The sequence below is a fragment of the Fusarium poae genome, chromosome 1 (genome assembly GCF_019609905.1).
Source record: "Fusarium poae strain DAOMC 252244 chromosome 1, whole genome shotgun sequence".
Classification (NCBI taxonomy): domain Eukaryota; kingdom Fungi; phylum Ascomycota; class Sordariomycetes; order Hypocreales; family Nectriaceae; genus Fusarium; species Fusarium poae.
The window spans coordinates 7,631,699-7,653,288 of NC_058399.1; the positions used below are offsets into that span (position 1 = coordinate 7,631,699).

Consider the following 21,590-nt stretch of genomic DNA (forward strand, 5'->3'; position numbering starts at 1 on the left):
TAAGCCCCCACCTGTAGCGAGAACGTTTAGCGAAGTCTAACCTGAGATGCTTTGACATTCTTCCCAACTATTTCCACCGTGACGCCCTTGTTTGACCAGTCTTCAAGCTCAACTTCAATCTCTTCACGGGGAAGTAAAGTAAAATAATTATCTGACCAGGTCAACGGAGCCACATCGTTTCCAGCTTTATCCACAAGGTTGAGCTGGATGAATACTGCCGGAACTGAGCTACTGTTCTTTACTCGAACTTTCCACTTGCCAGAGGCTTTACCGCCGGAGGGTGTCAGACTAATAGTTGCTCGATCCATCTCATTTAATGCAGTGAAATTGGCGAATTGTTTGACGTCGGAGACGTACCACGTCGTCGATGCCCAGTCTACTATGTCGTTTTGTTTTGATAGCCAATACGCGTTGCGACTGAGCACCGCGTCGTTGTCATCGTCGACCAAGGTCAAGCAAAGTACTGCGACATCTTCAATTTTCTTAATCGAGCTGCTAATATCGCCAACTTTTTGAGACTTGTTAGACTTTGTGGACAAGCGAAGAATCTGGCGAGAAATCTCTTTGCCTTTCAGATCCACCAATTCAATGTGAACTGAACGTGGACCGGACTTTTTAAGTGAGCGGTTGGTCACCCAGACAAAGCTGTTAAAGTAATCGAACATAACATGCTCGACACGAGTGGCAATTTTAGTACCAAAATAAGTCCCAGCTGGATGGAGATAATAGTCGAATTGATTCCAGTGAAGACTTGGCCAGGCGTTGTTCAACATCCAGTAGATGAGACCTGTCGCTGGGCGAGAGGAGCTCCAATGACTGCCCCAGCCTTCAAACTCGGAACGAATCGCTTCATAATCCATCATTTGAGCGCTGATGAGATAGTCATCCAGAGATGTAGGTTTACCGTAACGCTTAAACAGTGCTTTGTTGTAGATGGACCGATCGTGGAACTGTGAGGTGTCTTGAGACATGTGGTAGAGACCTTTGTTAGGCTTCTTCCATAGATCCTCCATATCGTCATCTGTCAAGAATCTGACCAAACTCCCTTTGGTGGGCGTTCCAACACCAGCACCGAGCTCGGATCCAAAACCAAAAGATGACCCAAACCTCCTGGCTGTCGGTTCCCTATCAAACCAATAGACTGGCGGAACCCAGTCATAAGGTCCTTCCATCTTCATCCCGGATGGACCAAGAAGCTTTGGGTTGCCACGCTTTGCAGCCGAGGATATGATAGGGACTTGCCATCCAGCATCATGTAAGCCGTCCAGGTAGATCTCTGTGGCCCGGTCATCGGGCCAGTAGTCACTTCCAACCAGAAAGGCGATAAGACTTGGGTGAGATTGCATGATGGCTGCTTCATGCCTCATCGAAGCGTTGACAGTTTGGTAGTCAGTGTCATACCATTTAGGAGGAGGGTCCATGGACAAGTCGTGATTGTAGGGCCAACTTTCCCATCGATCGCAACATTCCCAGCCTGCCATGAGCATAAGACCCAGTCTGTCAGCAATGTCGTAGAGCTCGGGCTGTTCCATTTTTCCCTCGAGTCGGATAGTGTTCATGCCCATGTCTAGAGTATAGCGTGCTATATTCTCGAAACGGCGTGGATCCCACCGCAAAAACATGTCAGATGTGTATCCACCACCTGTGATCTGGATGGGGTAGCCATTCACAATAAACGTAGTATCGTTGTGTGAGTTGAGCTCAGAAGTGACTGTTCGAATGCCAAAGTTGGTGACAGGGCTCACATCCGAGGTGTCGTGTCCGATAGAGTAAGTGACCTGGGCAGAGTATAAAGGCTGTTCGCCCCAAGCGGCGGGCCACCAAATCTCTGGATTCTTGATCTTTGTAGAAAGCTCAACCGTGGTTGATTCACCGACTCCGAGGCTCAGAGTCTTGGCAAGTATCGCAATGGTCTTACCATGTGGTGACTTGATGTTGGCTTTAGCCACGAACTTGATTGGCTTCTTTTTCAAGTTACGAGCCTGAGCTTTGGCAGTAATGACTGCGTGATGATCTTGATTCCCTTTGATAGGCGCATCCATGTCCACAAGTACGCTCACAGCACCCATAAAGACATCGCCTGTCCGTTTTATAGTGATATCCCTCCAGACTCCCGTCCCATTGTCAGGTGGATAGGGATTCCAGTCGACGAATCCAACGGCAAAGTCATATTGATAGTCTGTAGGATATACTTTGACTAGCAGTGCATTTTTCTTCCCAACGTGAGGCGTGATGTCGTATGTATGACCACCATAAGAACCTGACTGTGTGACATTATCGGCGATTTGCTTTCCGTTGAGAAACAAGTCTGCAGCAGGGGTAATTCCGTTGGTTTCTAGGAAATAATGGACGTCTGTTGATTCATATCCAGTTCCCACGGTGAATTGATTGCGATAAACCCATGTAGCATGAAAGAGACTGTCGTCGAAGTGGGCAAGATTGTCTGAGTACCAGAGGCCGTCTTGACCGTCTAATTTGTAGGTGCCTTGGGCTAGGAGACAGGCCATTAGGGTACATCTGGATACAGGTGCATGATGCCAGGAAGAGATGTCAATATTGGGTAAAGAAAGAGACGTGAGGTTTCCGCCGACTTTGTTTATCTGCTGGAAGTCCCAGTTAGGGATTGCATCCTTCTGACCGGACTTGGTAGCCAATGGTTTGGCGTTCGTAGCGGTCACAGCCGTGCTAAAGAGGAACAGCAAGAAGGCAATCATCTTCCTTGACCACTCATCCAGTGCTGTGCAACAACTAGCGTGTGTTAGAGATAAAAAAAGTCAGCAACCTAGCTGTTATGAGGGTGAGTGTGATTTTGTTCTTTGGCCGCCAAGGCCTACCTATATCATGTGCCACGTTACCTTTGATAAATATGCTACGTTACTCGCACAGTCCTTGCATTTAGCTCGTCTGATATATGTACGGACTTGCCAGGAGGAGCCTAAACGAGTTGTTTATCTTAATCGGAACACAGCATAAACGGAGACTCCCCGCACTTCAACACAAACGGGTGATGGACTTCCAGATTCGGATGGGATCAACAACATCGTGCTTTTAATGGCGTCAGGGTTTGGCACAAAGACTTATTGCAATCTCGGAAGGGACTGAATGCTTGCAGGTTCGTACGGTATTCATAATTTACTTTTTGTTAAACTTGAGCAAAATGATTGGTGGCGACTGATAATTCAGGTGGGCGCGTGTCTCATATCCTGGCTTTCTCTTCTGGTCTTACAGGGTAATGGTGCTGGATTGTCCTAGTCTTTGTATCTTTAGGACAACTTTGGAGTGAATGAGACTTTTTAAAACCGTAGCTGAGTAGATTAAAACTGAAAGTTAAAATAAGAGGAGACATGTAGCTGAGAACCTTGGCTTAAATTTACCGTGAGGTTGGTACATGATGTGACGTCTGTGATCGAATCACAGCCAGCCTACAGTTCTGCCAGAGCTGACCGCCTTCTTTATTAGTCTAAATACTCTGCAGCGGGCCGTGTTGACCAATTCTAAAAATAGTCATTCTTCACATTAACCATGGCGCCCTCTTCAAATTCCGCTCCTGCCCGGAGTTCTACAGATGTGCTGCTGGCGATTAAACAGCAGCATTTAGCCAATATTATCAGCCGTGAAAAGAACCACGAATATCGCAAGTACCGTCTCAAAGATGGTGTGTCTCGACTCTGGTTATACGAGACTGGCGACGGTGGAGGAAGCTCCTCAATAACGTAAGTTTTCTTTTCACTCTCCTTATTCTACTTTACTAACTCGTTGGTTTCAGTCATATCGCCATTATCCCACCAAACACCCGCCATGAGCCAGGCTCCGTGCCTACTGAACCACCTGGCATCGGTAATGAAGACTTCAACGCTGGGCGCAAAGAGTCCAAGTACGGCTATCCCATCCTCGAGCTCTACGAACTTATGAATCCAGTCACTCTCGATGAAATGAAGACACGATGGGGAATGGGCGGTGCACCCATGGGCCGGCAGTACGTAAGATCAGATCTGTGGGAGGACAGATGGGATGAGAGAGAGGAGGAGAGAGCCGAAAAGGTGAACAAAGTGTTTTAAATGATACCCTGGGATTGTTTGATGTTTTAATTATTTTATATTTTACTTGAGCACATCTTAAGCCGTCAGCCCTATTCTGTGCATACCCTAGAGACAGACTACAGATTCTCGCAATCTGGCAGATAACGAATGGCAAGCTCGATTGAAGCTCCACCCAGTTACAAGGGGCGCAACGGACTAAGACATGTCCGTCCTCTAACATTGGACACTATTTCGGAAGTTGAACGGTAATAATAGTATCTTTGTAAAAGCAAAACTGTATTCACAAGAAATCACCAGCTGGAACAAAATACAGAAAGAATCCTCCAATAAATAACATCGTACCTGCCAAGTAGATAAGAAGAGTAACTAGCATATGATATGAACTGAAATAAAAAACCCACCCATTCGCTGCAATGAAGAGCGTGCTAATGAGTGAAGAGGTTTCTAGGTAACTTCATGTTCGCAAGCCCGTTATGCTCTTGCGAGCCGTGTATATCATTTTCCATGAAACCACCCGCCGACTTCTTTACACCCATTCTGATCCTGGGAATGGTTACCTTGAAAGACATGGCAGGATCAAAGAAACCAATCCAGACGATGTCGTGCTCATTGATACCAATTGCCTTGGCTACATTGATGGATGAGAGAATACCGGAGGCTTTGATAGCATCGTAGTTAGTCTTTGACGAGAACATGGCATCTATAGTGATTTCGTATGGGCCTGCATTTTTGGAACGGAGGATACGACAAAGATCCGATAGTGTCTCAGGATCCCGAGCAGGTTGGTCCGGAGTGGGTGCGTTGTGGTCAGCGCCCTGCGAATGCGGTTCGATATTGGGTACTTTCTCAAGTGGTTTGTTTTTCCTCAGGTTCCAAGATCCTTTGCCGATCCTGGAAACGGTACCTCGTAACAACGGCCCTTCAAGTGTCTGGGGCTTGCCAATGTCAGCTGTAAATAGACGTTGTTCGTCGGGCTCCAAGTCCATTAGATGGTACAGAGAGAACTCGGCGCAAGGACCCATCTCGACTTCCATAAGACCACCAAGGCCAAACCCGAAGTTGCCTGCTGTAGCCTTCTGTCCAGGGTACGGTGCGTGCTTTTATATGTTAGTTGTGTAACAAGTGTGTACCAAAAAGACTTACAATCATGCCAACCCTAGCCTTGGATGCAATGCTATTCGCCAACTTTTGAGTCGAGGCGAGTGCCTCACCAACGATGAAGAGCTGTCCGGCTCCTGTGGGACTAAACTGGCCCTTTCCGTAAACATGAAAATCAAGCTTCCACTGGCTTGTAGATTCGGTGTGCTGTTGGGCTACATAAAGCTTGACACGGGCGAGTAGCTTGTCGATTTGAGGTATTAGAATATCTGTGTACACTAGTCAGAATCTGTATCAACAGCGCGTGTAGTATGACTTACGGTCTTTAATGCTGCCCATAAATATTGATCTGTATCCAACGATTCGTGCAGCTTCAAGTTTAAACTGATAGGGCAGTCCATCTTCTTCTGAAGATCGATACTTACTGCCACTGACACGAACAGATCTTCCATCAGACAACTGCTCATACTTGGAATCTTGGAGATGGATAGAACCTCCAGGTCCCCTCAAGATATCAGGTCTCGTGTTCTCATAGAGTGTATGAGCAGCGACAGAAAGAGGGTTGCACTTGGAGTCCGGAGCCGTAGGCCTGACATCGAAAAGCCCTGTCGCGTAGACAGTGGCCACAGCTCCGTGAGACTTTGGAGTAGAGCACTGGCCTCCGCACTCCAATATCTTTCCCATGTGCAGGAACCCCCCCAAGCTAGAATGAAGTTGTTCGTTGCTCAAATCCTTTGTCTGGCGCATAAGTTGGTGTGCACAGTATGCGGCATATGGGGACGGGTCATAGGCTCGGCCACCAATAATGACATCGAAGTCTGGATTGGCGTTCATGGCGTCGAGGAAAGGTTCGTAGCCCATTTGAGCAACTATATGGAGTGAATCTTCGATTTCAGTTTCGTTTGCGGGAGGAACGCAAGGTCCACATCCCGTAAGACGACCCTGTTTGAAACGCTCAAGAATTGTTGTCTTGTCAATATTGGAAAATAAAGAAATGGTGTTGAAGTAGTAGTCACTGAGAGAAGAGAGTTAGAACACATCCTGTAAATCCATTCTCTGACTTTTTTGTTGGGTGCTTTTCGAGGCGTAAGTCCCGAAGTATACATTGAAAATTCCATTCTCTGACAACTGACCTATTTCCCTCCTCTTCTGTGATTTCTTGGATAATATCTTGCATGATATGAACATGCTCGTCAGTTCCATCACCACCGGAAGAACTAAAGATTAGCGGCACGTGGAAATCGTGCACTAGTCGCAGCAGCTTGGTGAGATCTTGAGCATATGCTGATCGAGGACATGACATGGACCCAAGAGCCAGCTTTTGTGGCCCACTATCAGTAGAACCAGAATCCATGATCATGGCTGTAGGTATGCCATTCGCAGTAAGGAGACTAAGCTCGTGGTGGATGAGCTTCTCGTCAAAGCCATATCCTAACATGCCAACGGGCGTAATGATCTGGCAGATTGGTTTTGGATCCATCACGAAAACCAATGCAGCTCTTTTGCCACGCCGATATGGATGTGCCGAGCAGTTATGCAGACAATGGGGCTGTTGCTGATGATCTCAACGGAATAAGGACTAGTAGAGTGGTATCTGCGGGTTTGTTGTATTGAGTGCTACAACGGCCTTACATATTCGTCCACAGCCATGCCAAGACCTCTGTCAATTATTGATATCTTTGTCGGCTTTCTATCGTTACAGGCGATAATTTGGTTACTTTGTCGTCTGATAGCCAAGTCCGTCGGATAAGCCGCGGTTTCTTGTTAATCCTACGGACAACCATTGCCGTAACTAGTGCGGAAGATAGATCGAGCTAGTTGAAAGTGCCGCTCATGTAAAGATTGCGTTGAACTTGCGCCCCGGACTATGGTCCTTGATTTAAGCTTATAAAATTAAAACTATCTTTATTACTTGAACTATGTCTGCCAAACGTAACTCGAGAAAACTGACCCAAGGATCTAAACCCAGCTTACAGGGCACAGATCTTGGTTTGTTTTTATTTGGAGAAAATAATTCGATTTCTCTTTCATCTGTTCGATGCCCAACTGAAAATCTTTCCAAAAGATCCATTCTTTTCTCATCATTACGCCCCGTAATTGCATCGGATAATTCCATTCTCAACACTCGAGCCTCCTCACAAGTCCGAGGTCCGTAGGGCTAGCAACAAGGATTGGGTCCGTCCACTTTGACTGCGCCTTGTCAGCAAATAAGCAATCCTTGTTTCAATTTAAGACATATCCTTTTGCGATTGGATCAGAATTCCCCAAGGTTACATTGAGGATGGAAGGATTCAAGCTGGGATTTTACTGCGACTCTGCCTTTCTGGAGGTCCGTAGGGCAGTTTCCAAGTCCGAGGGTTCAAAATGCGAGCATAGGATAATTTAATACCCCAGCAATCCGCCTTTCCCAGTTTCGTTTTAGACATCATCAAACAATTCTAGTCTCTACACAATCTGATTGTTAGTCCGTACGGTGCAACGTTCAAGTTCATTTCGCTTCTCTCTCACAATTCTCCGATCGTTACGCCAATATCCACCACAATGAGTTATCACGACCGTCGCGATAGCGATCCTATCAAGCCGAGCCTCCATGAGATGGAAACAACCAGATCCTGGCAACAAGTCCCCCAAAATGAAGAAGACATCACATCATACAACCCATACACTTCCCAGACACAAGACTTGGGCTATTCGGCCTCGGCTTCAGTTGAGAGCGGAAACCCCAAAGAAAATGAGGGGCAGATGCCTTTACGACAAGCCATCAAGCTATACCCCAAGGTTGCAGCTTATTGTCTGGCCATGAGCATTCCCATTGTTGGATGGGGCTACGATCTTGTTATTGTCGGTGCTGTTGTCGGCACAGATAGCTTCCTGAAAGACTATGGAGAAATGATTCATGGCAAGATGGACACTCCTGGAAACTGGCTGTCTCTGTGGCTAGGCCTTCCACCTGCCGGTGCAGCAATCGGATCACTGCTTGGAGGATGGCTACAGAACAAAATTGGTCGAAAGTTTACTCTCATGATGGGTACTCTTGTCTCAGCTGTTGCCATTGCTTGCATGTTCTTTTCCCACATTCCCGAGCCTCTAGACACAAAGCGAATGTTTCTTACTGCTGGGTTAACCATCCAAGGATTTACTGTCGGCATCATCCGGGGTGTCTGTGTCACTTGGGTCTCGGAGAATACACCTACAGCTTTACGTGGATCGGCAATGGCCTTGTTTCCCGTCTTCACTTTACTCGGTCAACTGATCGGTCTGCTTGTCACACTTGCCATCAACGGCATCGAAGGAAATTCTGGCTACCTTGGAGCTTTTGGATCACAGTGGATCCTCGCGGTCGGACCCTTGGTTCTCTCTATCCTCATGCCTGAGAGTCCAGCACACTTGATCAGAACAGGACAAGAAGAGCGCGCTATTAAATCAGCAACTCGACTTTACGCACCCAAGGTCAACCCTTATAGTCAACTCGAACGAATCCGTGCTACGATCGAGGAGGAGAAGGCTAATACTGCGTCTGCGACATACTGGTCTTGTCTTCGAGGAACAAACCTCCGAAGAACTCTAATCGTTGCTCTGGCTTCCATCTTCCCCCCATTATTTGGAATGGAGCTTCTTTCCAACGCAAACCTCTTCCTTCGTAGCATGGGAATGGAGAGCACTCCTTCTTTGGTGTTTATGGCTGCTGGCGTTGTTGCAGGAATGTTTGGCAATGCCATCGGTTTCTGGCTTCTCTCGCGCACTGGTCGTCGCAACATGATCATTCCGTCTATGGGTATAGCCGCTATTCTCTGGGGAGCTATGGGTATTACTGGTTTCTGGTCCAGCGAGGCCCTCACTTGGGTCGCTGGAGGTATTATGATGTCTGTCATCATCGTTTGTGGCCTGGGAGCCTGGCCCGCCGGTTATGCTATCGTGGGAGAAACAAGTTCCCTACAACTCCGACCACTTACCCAAGGATTGGCCAGTATAGCTGAGAAGGGATTCTCTATTACTTTGGCTATTTTGTTACCCATGCTGTTCAGCCGAGACAAGGCTGCTCTCGGAGCTAAGACTGCCTTTGTCTTTTGTGGAACTTCAGTCATCGGTGCTGTTCTGACATGGCTATTTGTTCCTGAGATGAAGGGCCGAAGCGCTATAGAGATTGATCAGATGTTTGAGATGAGGCTACCTGCGAGGCAGTTTAAGGGTCTGAAGCTGCAGGCTCACCAAGTTCAGGAATCTGCGCCGCTGGCAATGCAGCAAGAATATGCTTGAAAGCTAGAGAGAATAAATATAAAGAGCCCTATTTTTCGTGACGAAGCTGCATCTATCGATTTCGCATTAGACTTCGAGGGATACCCATATCAATAAATGAGTTTCATGGCTCTATCATTCCCAGGCTTACTTAGAACCATTCAGAGGCAGTGCTTAGTGCTTAGCTATCGTCGCAGCAGTTAGGTTAACTAGGTAGTTAGTGAATTGTATCAAGTTTAGACAGTGGAAATTACAGTGGACACACCACCATTGAATTATAGCGGGGTTATATCCCAGTGTTTCTACGGTAGCATAGTAGGTTCACATGTCTATAAAGATTTTCGTATAGTGCCAAGAAAGGAAGAAACAAGTTGATCGATATAGTGAGACGTTTGAGATTATTAAAGGAACAAATACCTCATATATGACTTTGACTATTGGTTCCTGAACCTGTAAACAGCGTCAGCTTATTCTCTAGAAGCATGAGTCATCGTCCCAAAATGTGCAGACCCTCAATATACTACGCGGACAATGAAAAGTCCGCGACAATAATAGATAAATGTCTATCTCCCCGACATACCTAGATCAAATACAAAGCACATTTATCTCAACAAAAAACATCATTCCCTTTCTCAACATGGCTATCCCACAAAGACAAACTCCCCCAATTGAGGAGCTGCGTAGATTTTACGTCGGCAAGAATGTCAACGACGTTCCCAAACCCGCAGTCATTCTTGACAAGGCTAGGATCGGCCGCCATTGCCAGACCATGTTGGACTCTGTTGATGCGCTGGGCCTGGGATTCCGTGCCCACGTCAAAACTCACAAGGTGAGTCTAATGTCAGCACTCACAGTCTCAGTACTAATTTCTGCAGACGATTGAAGCCGCTCGTCTTCAATTCGGCCAAGGCAACCGTGACGTAAAGCTCATCGTGTCCACACTGGCTGAGATCGACCACCTTCTACCCTTGCTCAAAGAATACAGGGAGTCAGGCCGTCGACTCGACATCCTTTACGGTTTGCCGCTTCCTCGCTCCCAGATCCCACGCTTGGCAGCCTTGGGCACAGAGTTGGGCCCAGGCAGTATCTCTGTTCTTATTGACCACCCATCGCAACTTCAATCCGTCAAAGCCTTTTCCCAGCATGCCAAATTTCCTGCAAGGGTGTTTCTTAAGGTTGATACAGGCTATCACCGCGCAGGGCTACCACCTTCCTCACTAAACAAGAATGGCCTAATTGAATCCCTTGCACAGCTCGAGGCGAGTGGAGAGGCTGAGCTGTTAGGGCTATACTCCCACAGTAGTCTTAGCTACAAGGACTCGACTGCAGAGCAAGCCATGGCGAATCTGGAGGGTGAGATCCAAGGGTGTCTTGATGCTGTCAATGCTCAAGCACACTTGTTCGCAAAGGATAAAGATATTGTCATCAGTGTCGGTGCATCCCCTCAAGTCACGGCTGCTGAGAACCTGGTTACTTCAGATGGGGACCTATCGCCTGCAGCTGAGTCTTTGCGGAAAGCCATCGAGGCCGTTACTGCTGGCCAGCCTGGAGGTTTTAAGACCAAGCTTGAGCTTCACGCCGGTGTTTACTCCATTCTCGACATGCAGCAAATCTCCACCAAGTCGAGAAGACATATGGGCTCGCACGAAGACGAAATTGCCATTTCCGTCATTGCAGAAGTGTGCAGCGTATACAACGATAACGAGCGAGCTCAGGCGGAAGGTTTGGTGGCTGTTGGTACACTTGGCTTAGGTCGGGAACCTTGTGAAGCTTACTCGGGCTGGGGAGTGGTAAGCCAAAAGTCTTACAAGGCTGAGACGAACAATACGAGACGCTTGATCATCGACAGAATAAGCCAAGAGCATTCCATCGTGGCTTGGGAGCACACCGAAGACGAGGACACTACTAAAATACCGCCTGTGCCGCTGGAAGTTGGACAAGATGTCATAATCTTTCCGAATCATGCTTGTGTTACTGGGGCTTTGTATGGATGGTACCTTGTCGTCGACTCGTCTGAAGGGGATGCCCAAAACATTGTTGATGTCTGGGTACGAGCTAGTGGATGGTAAAGAGAAGCTACATATAGTATCGAAGAATGTGAACTCAGCTCAAAATCATGGTGTCAATGAACAATAAATCACTACAATCAACGTGAATCATCGGCGCAGTCATTCATATACCCTACTCTGCAGTTTGACAAAAGGGAAACATCAACTAGAACCCCCATTCCTTGATCCACTTCTGCATCGCCACTCCTGTGATAGGTTCCATTCTGCGCAAGACATTGTTCAGCTGGATTGATTGCTCGACAGACATGACAGGGTATCTCTGCTTCCCAAACTCTTGAAACCACTCCAGGAGCGAAATCCAAGGATACTCCTTGTTGTCTTGTTCCTTCTCCGCTCGTTGGTGAAGTACTTTCAACTGTTTGATCCAAGTATTGTAAGGTACATGCTCAACTATAGCGTCGATACTCGACAGTACCGTTTCCCGTAAGTTAGACCAGGAGACAGTGTTTGGGTTGACAGCATGTATGACCTCAACCTCGGGTGGCCATACGGAATTGCGACGCGGGGTGATAGAAATATCTACAATGGAATCGGCAAGAACATCGATAGGAATCCAATCAACAACATTATTGTCGCCCAGCTCTTCAGGCAAAGCTCCGAGGTCCTTTGATGCTTGTAGAAACATAGGAAACCACTCGCTCTTGTTCCAAACATGACCATCATCCGAGAGTGAACCAGCAATCTGACCAATCCTGACGATTGTCACTGGTACGCCATAATGCTGAGCGGCGTGGCTCAGGAGATGCTCAGCGATATACTTTGATTCACCGTAGCCCGCAGATGAAGCAACTGACTTGTCTTGGATGACCTTCTCAGGCACCGGTCCTATGTTCATGTCCCAGGTAGCGACAGCGGCAATAGACGAAGTAAACACAAGATGAGCGGCTTTGCGAGACCGCACACTCAGATCGATCAAGTTAGACACTCCAGCGACGTCTGTGTCTATGTATGCATCAAGGATGTGGTTGAAGTTCACATTCCAGGCACAATGGATGATCTTATCCACAGTCTGGACAATGTCACCATAATGGACGTGATGCAATCCCAGGCCAGGGTCTGCAAGATCGCTCTGCAATACGCGAAGTCTGTTGCTCGAGTCAAGACCCATGTTGCTAAACTTGGAAATGGCTTTCTCCTTCGATCTGACGAGACAATACACAACGCCGACTTGGGGTGAAGCCAATAATTGTTTCAAGATGATTGAGCCTAGAGAGCCTGTACTTCCAGTGAGCACAACTATCTTGGTTCTGGAACTGGCTGTGACTGCGGTCATGCTAGCTGAAAACTTGTCAATGATAGCATTTACGTCCAACTCGGACTCCGCTGGAGTGAGAATTCCGTTGGTGGAGGTGCCAGTTGATAATGACTGTAGCTTGGCGGAGAGACGACCAAGGGTCGGATTGTTATAGACCAAACGAACATCCAGAGTATTGCCTGTGGTTGACGAGTCGTCAGAGAACCAAAGCTTACTGATCTGTCGAAGGAAGCTGACAGCGTGACGGGAGTCTACACCTGAACTAAAGATGTTTTCGTCAGGCAGCAACCTGATCCCACTGATTGATCGTAGGATTTCGGCAAGCGAGTCAACATCAGGACCGTCGGCCATGACATCAAGTTGCTGATTACTATTGACCTCTGTTGGCTCGTCATATAGTGCAGCAAGTTCCTTCTCGTATTCGCTGAAAGTCATTTGTCTCTGCACCGATCCTTTGCCTGCCCGGCAGAAGGGCTTGGAAGGCTGCGCTACCAATATCATATCCTTGCTGATCTGTGCATGACTTGGGACCAGTTTGTTTGCTTCCTGTACTAATGGCCAGAGAAGATCAACAGCACCGGCGTGCTCCACATTCGTTTGCAACTCGACAAGCAAGGCACAGTATGCTCGCCCGGTCCCGTACACAAGAGCACTGCTTATGTACGGACTGGTATGAAGAAAGGCTTCTGTTGCATGAGGGTCAACCTTCTCCCCATTGGAGAGGAGAATCAGATCATCCAGTCGCCCACGATGCAGCCATAAGTGAGGCTTGGTAGGATGCTTAGATACGAGATCTTTGGTTCGATATTCCTTGAGGTCTGGAAAGATAAGAAATACCGATTGTGACTGCTGTGAAACAGGTTTGATCACCAGCTCGTACAACTCAGACCCATCGCTCAAGGGTTCTGCCACAAAACCCGAGGCTGGGTGAAAGTGGTGATACTTCCACTCATTAGAGTTGAGGAGATAGCGCGGCGGCGCGGTAGCCTCACTGTAGCCAATGAAATTGTGCAGACGCGTGAGCTTCGTAATCTTATCACCAACAGGAATAGCTAAAGGGCTGCCAGCAGAGAAGACAAAGTCCAGTGATTCAAGCAAGACTTCAGGTTGTGTCTCATGGACCGCTTCCAGAATTGAGGATGGAAACACGGCCCCGTTGACACCACTGGTCATAATGACTTTTGCAGCGATATCAGGGTTGAGAGGCACATTGGCAGGACCCCAGACGGCTTGCATGTTGTAGTAGACAGGGAGAATGAGCTGGAACCAAACTCCGGCGGACTAGAAAGATGTTAGTAAATGAAAATGAGCTGGAGAAGGAGGCACAGGGAACTCACATGGAAAGCTGGAAGGCATACATAACACCTGCTCTCCAACAGCTCGTGATGCCATAATTTGCCATCAGCTTGGTCGAGTAGACGGTAAACGTCTTCCGTCATGATTGATTCAAGCGTGTATGATATGGGTTTCGGATTACCTTGTTTAAGGATGTAAGTTGGCATTCCATCAGCAGAACTGTTACGTACCAGTTGACCCAGAACTATGAAGAATCATGAAGTGTCTCTTCAAGGCCTCATCACGAGACTCGGCGATCTTGGGGAATGGCTCAACTTCATCCTGTTCATCCAAAAGCCAGTCAAGTTCGGGAGCCTGAATAAAATGCACGTCACTTGCATTATCAAATGCAGATTTTATGTTGCGATTGGCAGCATCGTAGATGACGGTTTGACAGTTTGTCTTATTCAATAGAAGAGTTTGAACATAGCTGCTATTGCGGGCTGATGGAAGAAGAATCTATGATACACATGTGAGCCATATGGTATACGCATATTGATGAACACTAGTTTAGTTACCTGGTAATGAGTCTTGACGGCAGCCAAGGTGAGAAGCTGATAACGAAGGTCATTGCGACCGAGATATGCAAATGTCTCGAGTTGCGGGTGTCCTTGCATCGCTTTTTGAAGCCACCATGATGCGCGATCAATGGCCAAAGCAAGTCTTTGATATGTGATGTCTATGAATCCATCAACTGGATCGTCACTTGTTGGAATAGATGCAAAGATGCGATCTTCATCCAAGATGGCGATGTCGTCAATGAGGTCATGAATAAGTCTCTGGCCCGGAATCTCTTCCATCGTGAACTTGATAATCTGGAATACTGAATATTCGCAGTGGAATATTGATAGTAGAGCTTATTGCTGACAGATTCTTGTTATCTTGGCGAGATTTACTTTCTGAAGTTTCGTGTGAGAATAAAGTGTGTCTTTGAGAGTGTTTTGGGGGGATGCCGAGGTTGCTTTCCCGTCTAGTGACTTCCATGCAGGTATCTTTTGCTATCATTCATGAGTCCGGCTCCGTCGGGACATTGCTTTCTGCTTACACTGACATGATCCGCTTATTTTATCTTATGAGGAAGGTTACAGCTTCGAGTGCAGGTCGGGCATGACGTTTACTCAGCCATGGAATCCGTTTCCATGGTAAGACCCCAGTCATTCATTCAGCTGCATGAGAACTCCTGTGACAGATTGGTAACCATCTCGTGTACTCATACACGAATCTTATCTCAGCTTACATGCATCTCTTGGGCTGGGCTATTAACTGTGGAGGGGCGGAAAGTACAGGCTTAGTGCCAATATGAAGATAGCGAGTGAGAGGGGTGTGTATGTATTGGCAATTGGTAAGATCCTGGTAATGGCATAAATCCTCCAACTTGGAGATATCCCATTCCAGATCCCCCTCTTCCAGATGAGAAAGCCAGAAACCTAAAGGCTATCGCTTTCAATTCTTCAAAAATGGGCAGCATAGTTGTTCCTCAAGGTCTTCTACAGGACGACAGCCTCTCGGTTGCAATTGTAGCAGTCGATAAAACAGGTACAGTCATTACCCTTCTTGTCGTCGGGCACAACTGACAAATACAAGGAGAAGAGTTACTGTTTGAGGGCCATGGCAAGGTGCACGATAATGGCAAGAATGTTGATCGCGAGTCAATCTTCTGGCTGTCCTCCATGTCTAAGCTGATCACCACCTTTGCCATCCTGAGATGTATCTCACAAGGCCAGATTACCTTGGACGAAGATGTCACCCAATTTCTACCAGAATTGGCCTCTCTACCCATCTTGGACAAATCTGATGCAGGGGAGCTGTATACTAAGCCTAGAACCGCACCCATTACCATCAGGTCCGTGAAATGAATCTTGATTGTGTAATAATTCTAACGTTATTGTGTAGACATCTTTTGACTCATCAAAGCGGATGTGGTCTCGCATTCCTTCACCCACTCCTGCTACAATACGCTCAAGATAACGGATTGATGATTGATGTCGGCAATCCGATAGAATATGTTAGTCTCACGATGGGTATCTGCAGTGGCCCACTAACAAATACTTAGATCAATAGTAATCTCTTGGACAAGGTCGTTACGGCTACTTTGAACAAACTACCACTCTGCTTCGAATCCGGTAGCGGTCCGTTCCTCTATGGTTCGGGATTTGACTGGATTGGCCAGTTGGTGTCGACGTTGAGTGGTCAGCCTCTTGAATCTTACATCCAGGATCATATATGCAAGCCTCTGGGTCTCACTGATACGAATATGTTGTTCAGTGAGATCCCCGGGTCTTTCGCTGAGAACTGGGTACGCCCCAAGACCTACGATACTGTTGCAGGTTCGTTCAAACCTATCGTCGTAGACATCCCCAAGCACGGTATAGCTAGTGGTAGTCATGGATGTTATAGCACTCCATCAGACTTTTCCAAACTTCTATCTGTTCTTCTCAACTCAGAGATTGCCTCAAAAATTGGTATCACGGAGTCAGTATGGAAGGAGATTACCAAGCCACAGCTCATCAACACCAACTCCTCTGGCCCTGAGTCGATGTATGCCTGTATGAATGGTCCCGTAAGACACTTGTTTGGTGTTGCCTCGCTACCTGCAGCAACGACCTTTGACATGGGTCTTGGGGGTGCCATCACCAAGGATGACGTTGATGGGATGCGAAAGAAGGGCACTTATGGGTGGCATGGAATCTCAAACACTCTTTTCGTGAGTTGATCTCATTCTGCTAAGTTGAAGATTGCCACATTTACTAACATACTCGTAGTGGGCCGACAGAGAAGCTGGGATAGCTGGTGCCGTATTGACAAACTCTTTCCCCACCGCGGATGAAAGATTGGTGGCTCTTGCACAGTGGTTTGAAAAGAAGGCCTATTCCGTTCATTCAAGTAGTTAGTTCAGGTAGTATTGTCCCAACAGAGGCTATAAATTGAGATATTTATTGTGTACTTGTAGTGGATCCTCTTTCCAAAATGCTTTGGCTCATCAGACTTATACGTTTGAACGATTCCCAGGCTACGAAGCTTTTACAGAATGGCCAACATGGGCAAGTTTGGATATATATTGCAGTAGAAAATTATCGTATTGAGAATGGAATTTTTAATAAGCAAGTTACATAGAAGTTATCCTTAAGCTTCAGTGCAATGACCAAGCACCTCTCCAAGTCTCCTTACCCCCTCTACCATTCGATCTTCATCTTCCCATGCAAAACACAGTCTGATGTTGCTATCAAAAGAAAATTTCTGACTGTCGCCTTTGACGTTGAAGAAGTTCCCATTCCCGACAAGCACGCTTTTCTCCTGTAGGACTGCCTGAGCTACCTTTTGAGCGGATTGACTGGGTCCTAGGCGAAGCCATATAAAGTAGCCACCATTGATACCAACATTTCGTCTCTGAGCGATCTGCACTCCATACGGGAATAGATATTTGCTGATAGCCTCACGCATGAGAATTTCCCGTCTTTGTAGAACAGGTTTCATCTGCCGCTCGAGATGACGCTGGAGCTCCTTTGTCTGAACCAACTCAGCCATAATGGCGGCACAGAGTTGACTTGGAGGACCACCAGACATGCTGGAACCGGTCATAGAGAGCCCAGTAACAAATGCAGGAGTGCCTTCCACCCAGCCTGTGCGGACGCCAGGACCAGCGAGTTTGCTGAAGGTACCATTGCTGACAGCATTACCAAAATCGGTCACCATAACTTCTTCCTCTGCGATATCCAAATCACGATCAATGTCGCTTAGTCGCTGGATTACAACATTTCGGGGTTGCTCTGATGGAGTAGACCCATCCAGGGGCCATTGCAGAAAGTCGTAGACATCGTCACAAATGACAAGAGCGTCATGCCTTCTCGCAAGTCTGACCAAGTCTTTTCGTCGGTGTAATGGGAGTGTTTTCCCAGAAGGATTTCCGCATGTCGGTACCAGGTAGATGATATGGCGGTACAGCTTCCTGTTTGGGCCAACTGACTTAAACGACTTCGTCTGACATAATATGTTAGTGCAAATATGTCCATTCACGTAGAGACAACATACCTCGGAGAGAAAGGTCGCCCATGATCGATCATGCTCAGCCAGCTTTTGCTCAAGTTCTTCGATGTTGATTCCTTCGTCATCTTCAGAAATAGCTTTGAGTCTATTGGCGAACCCAGAGTCCTCAAAGATAGATGCAGCCAAGAAGTAACACGGTGCCACCATCCAGATAGCTCTGGTATGCGCTGGGTCCGTGAAACTTTGTAGAATACATGCCAAGCTCTGGCTTGCACCCCCTGTAATACACAGCCTGTCCGGATCACGATTCACTTGGTATTGTTCGCTAAGCCAGGTGGCAAGTGCTTCTCGGAGCGGCTGGTAACCCACCGGCTGACCGTAGTTGAGCAGTGTTTCGTGGTCATTAGGATTGGAAAGCACTCGCTGACAAGCGGAAGCGAGAAGATCTGCTGGGAGTAAGCTTGGCGCGGGGCAACCGCGGAGCAGATCAATTCTGTTTTCAGATGAAGAATAAAGATCCGTAATAGACATTCTGATATTCTTAGGAATGATTAATCACAAGAGACTTTGATATACCAATGGAAGATGATGTGGTGTGAATAACAATCCTTATCTTCGCTTACTTCCTTTCTTTTACATATCACAAAATGGCCAAGAATTTTCTCTGCACCATCGGTGACTTTCCTTCGGATAAATGGGCTTGTCTTCATAATTTGGATGTGGGAACCATTACAGGGCGTGGAGTACATCTAGTTCTCGCAACCTGTCAGTCTTCCAAATATTCTTGTAACCGAAAGGCGGGAGCTAAAAGGATCACCGTTGGCGGAGTGGTCACGCCTCACAAGGACCTCGTGTCTGACATGCATAAAGACTTACGCTATCTCGTGGCGGGGCGGAACAGGCCGACCCGACAAACATGCTTTTCGAGGCTATCTTAGCTCATGCTTACAGATGTAGTTCATGAAAATATTCTCAAGGCCGAACGACCTCGGATCTTAGACGGGGATGATGCGGAATATTTCGTGTCAAGTTCATCTCATAGACCATGTCACTCCACTTCTGGTGGATGCACATCTACGGTGTGTACGTCTTGCTTATATCTTGCTCGTTCACACAGGATTAGTTCTTCGTAAGCATATGCATGCACATGTCACATACAACAAACATACCGTAAAGAGACTGAGAATGATGATCGTGATCATGACGGATTCTGGCAGGATCAAGATTTCTGACAATCTCACGATTCGCCTGCTTGTAGGATTCTTTCCCAAGGAATATGACTTTTTGTCGGTTGACGTCGGTTGAAATATGGAGGGATAAAACACAAAAACAAGCATAAATTGTTGTTTTCTGGTTCCTTGTATCAGTCGACAATAGAATCAGTCTAATCTTTCTAAACCTCAACATGGCTGAAACTCGGAGTTTTCTGAATCTAGTGGTGACAGCCATAGTCACTTTGTCCTCCCTACTTGTCTTTCCCATTGTCTATAGACTTTGGCTGCACCCTCTCCGGAGAGTGCCGGGTCCGAGACTTGCTGCCATTACGACTCAGTGGCAGGTACGTAAGATCCGTGCCGGAAAGCCGTTTCTGCAAGATGTTCATGAGAAATATGGACCTGTCGTTAGAATTGGACCAAACAGGATTTCTGTTAGTTCCGAGGAAGGGTTTAACAAGATTTACAGTAAGTGCCACAAACAAACCATGTGTAAAAGGATTAATCCCTCATCGTATTCCAGATTCCACCAAGGCCTTCCAGAAGTCTGATTGGTACAGTAAGTTCGGCGTCTTACAATCCCAAGGTGTTACGTGTAAGCTGAAACTTGGCTCTAGAAGTGGCCTCTGCAGGTCACAGCCTCTCCACCATGCTTGGTCTCACGAAACGTCCAGATAGCCTCGACCTGTTCACAGAGACAGACATGAACAAGTACTACGCTCAACAAGAACTACTTGCGGATGTGTATAGTACTACAAATGTAACAAAGTACAGAGAGCACGTCACAGAAGTTCTGGATCGCGTGTGCGACAGAATCAAGCGCCTCAATGGCACCAAAGCCTCGCTGATGGAGTGGATGCACATTATTGTCTTAGGTGAGAACCATCACTCGTCATCAGTGGTAGCACAATCTAACTCATTAATTGTTAGAGTGTATTGGTGAAGTGACCTTCTCTGAAGGCCCGCCAAAGTATCTCGATGAAGGTAGCGACTTTGGAGTGATTGAAGGCACTCTCTGGGGAAGATGGCAATGGTGGTCTGTACTGGGTCTATATCCTAGACTTGCTGTTTTAACCCAGGTTTGGCCATCGATATTCATTCCTATCGCAACAGTCTTCACCGGACTTTCTTTTCCTCGGGAAAAAAGCCCAGTGCCCCTCATTCCATGGGTCGTTTCTCGGATTCAAGCCATGGTACAATCAAGCAATGAAGTCAAGACTGCGATGCCAGAAACAAATTTGATCAACCAACTTCTCAATGCCAACAAGATCGATTCTGATCTCAAGTTGGACTATATCAAGAACATATCAAGGACGAACTTTCTGGCCGGCCACGCAACAATGACAGCAAGCGTCACGGGTTGTGTGGCTGGGATAGCGAGCAGAAGAGATCTTCAATCACAATTTGAGATCAAGTGTCGCAAGCCAGAAGTGGCCTTGGAAAACCTCTGTCAAGACCCTTTAGTTCATGCTTCAATCAATGAAGGTCTTAGACTTTACGCTGGGACCGGAGCCAACCTCGATCGCAGAGTCCCCACTGGGGGGATCTCGCTTCATGGATTTTATATCCCAGGCGGAACTGATATCGGCACCTCAAGCGCAATTCTGCAGACTAACAAAAAGATTTTTGGGCAAGATGCAGCTGAGTTTAGACCTGAGAGGTGGCTATCAAAGGAATCATCTCAATTGTCGAAACTGGACACGGTAAATCTCATCTGGGGCGAGCCGCACCGACGATGTCCAGGACAAAATTTGGCTCTCATGCTTATTGAAATGATCGTCCCAAGATTGTTTAGGGAGTTTGACATTCAGGTTCAGGGCCCAGACAATCTTCTAGCAACGGCGCCTCCATTTTTTACAACGTCCATCACGGGCTACAGTGTTCGATTTCTTCCAAAGAGCCACTAACTTGAACAGGGTAGAGCGGATGAAACAGGGGAGGAAACTCTGTCGAGCTAGTCTAGTCGAGATTGTCAAGGGATATTTAGTGCTTAAACAGTGGGGGGTAGCTCATTTATCGAACATTTCAGGGTTTTGGTTGGTACGTACCGAGCTGAAGTCGATGGAATAGTTACGCGGGACTGAGCTGTAGTTTGAAAGGTGGGGGATCCCTCTTTATCGAAGATTATTCATGTCTTGGCTTATAACGAGAGTGACTTTCCATTGGATAGACTGCCCTCTGTTCTTGCTCCATCATGTCAGCAGAATGAGGCTTTTTCCTGCCAGCCGATTGGTTTGTATGCAGGGGAAGTCAAAGCTAAACTGTATCTGTAGCCATCTACAGGGTCAAGGACAAACATTTGATAGAGAACGTACAAACTCATCAAACGACTTTGATGAAAAGTCATATGGAAAAGCTT

General features: G+C 47.0%; 9 protein-coding genes across 9 annotated transcripts; 5 read left to right on the top strand and 4 right to left on the bottom strand.

Moving 5' to 3' along the window:
* Window positions 1-26: 26 nt before the first annotated feature.
* Window positions 27-3,390, bottom strand: FPOAC1_002486 (uncharacterized protein; the record flags this gene model as incomplete). Its single annotated transcript, XM_044847065.1, has 2 exons — window positions 27-2,737; window positions 3,375-3,390. 2 exons carry the CDS (start codon window positions 3,388-3,390, stop codon window positions 27-29), a joined length of 2,727 nt encoding a protein of 908 aa, XP_044712981.1.
* Window positions 3,391-3,522: 132 nt separating this feature from the next.
* Window positions 3,523-4,058, top strand: FPOAC1_002487 (uncharacterized protein; the record flags this gene model as incomplete). Its single annotated transcript, XM_044847066.1, has 2 exons — window positions 3,523-3,713; window positions 3,767-4,058. 2 exons carry the CDS (start codon window positions 3,523-3,525, stop codon window positions 4,056-4,058), a joined length of 483 nt encoding a protein of 160 aa, XP_044712982.1.
* A 407-nt stretch (window positions 4,059-4,465) lies between these two features.
* Window positions 4,466-6,618, bottom strand: FPOAC1_002488 (uncharacterized protein; the record flags this gene model as incomplete). The annotated part of the gene is made up of 4 exons (XM_044847067.1): window positions 4,466-5,137; window positions 5,184-5,407; window positions 5,459-6,153; window positions 6,272-6,618. 4 exons carry the CDS (start codon window positions 6,616-6,618, stop codon window positions 4,466-4,468), a joined length of 1,938 nt encoding a protein of 645 aa, XP_044712983.1.
* A 1,061-nt stretch (window positions 6,619-7,679) lies between these two features.
* FPOAC1_002489 (uncharacterized protein) lies at window positions 7,680-9,395 on the top strand (the record flags this gene model as incomplete). The annotated part of the gene is made up of 1 exon (XM_044847068.1): window positions 7,680-9,395. One exon carries the CDS (start codon window positions 7,680-7,682, stop codon window positions 9,393-9,395), a length of 1,716 nt encoding a protein of 571 aa, XP_044712984.1.
* Window positions 9,396-10,011: 616 nt separating this feature from the next.
* Window positions 10,012-11,443, top strand: FPOAC1_002490 (uncharacterized protein; the record flags this gene model as incomplete). The annotated part of the gene is made up of 2 exons (XM_044847069.1): window positions 10,012-10,203; window positions 10,250-11,443. The coding sequence occupies 2 exons, from the start codon at window positions 10,012-10,014 to the stop codon at window positions 11,441-11,443; spliced, it is 1,386 nt and encodes a 461-aa protein (XP_044712985.1).
* A 145-nt stretch (window positions 11,444-11,588) lies between these two features.
* Window positions 11,589-14,833, bottom strand: FPOAC1_002491 (uncharacterized protein; the record flags this gene model as incomplete). The annotated part of the gene is made up of 4 exons (XM_044847070.1): window positions 11,589-13,979; window positions 14,036-14,175; window positions 14,225-14,492; window positions 14,552-14,833. 4 exons carry the CDS (start codon window positions 14,831-14,833, stop codon window positions 11,589-11,591), a joined length of 3,081 nt encoding a protein of 1,026 aa, XP_044712986.1.
* Window positions 14,834-15,490: 657 nt separating this feature from the next.
* Window positions 15,491-16,924, top strand: FPOAC1_002492 (uncharacterized protein; the record flags this gene model as incomplete). Its single annotated transcript, XM_044847071.1, has 5 exons — window positions 15,491-15,569; window positions 15,618-15,876; window positions 15,927-16,038; window positions 16,087-16,737; window positions 16,796-16,924. The coding sequence occupies 5 exons, from the start codon at window positions 15,491-15,493 to the stop codon at window positions 16,922-16,924; spliced, it is 1,230 nt and encodes a 409-aa protein (XP_044712987.1).
* A 232-nt stretch (window positions 16,925-17,156) lies between these two features.
* Window positions 17,157-18,548, bottom strand: FPOAC1_002493 (uncharacterized protein; the record flags this gene model as incomplete). Its single annotated transcript, XM_044847072.1, has 2 exons — window positions 17,157-18,011; window positions 18,063-18,548. The coding sequence occupies 2 exons, from the start codon at window positions 18,546-18,548 to the stop codon at window positions 17,157-17,159; spliced, it is 1,341 nt and encodes a 446-aa protein (XP_044712988.1).
* Window positions 18,549-19,422: 874 nt separating this feature from the next.
* On the top strand, window positions 19,423-21,138 carry FPOAC1_002494 (uncharacterized protein; the record flags this gene model as incomplete). Its single annotated transcript, XM_044847073.1, has 4 exons — window positions 19,423-19,699; window positions 19,755-19,790; window positions 19,849-20,106; window positions 20,162-21,138. 4 exons carry the CDS (start codon window positions 19,423-19,425, stop codon window positions 21,136-21,138), a joined length of 1,548 nt encoding a protein of 515 aa, XP_044712989.1.
* Window positions 21,139-21,590: the final 452 nt, after the last annotated feature.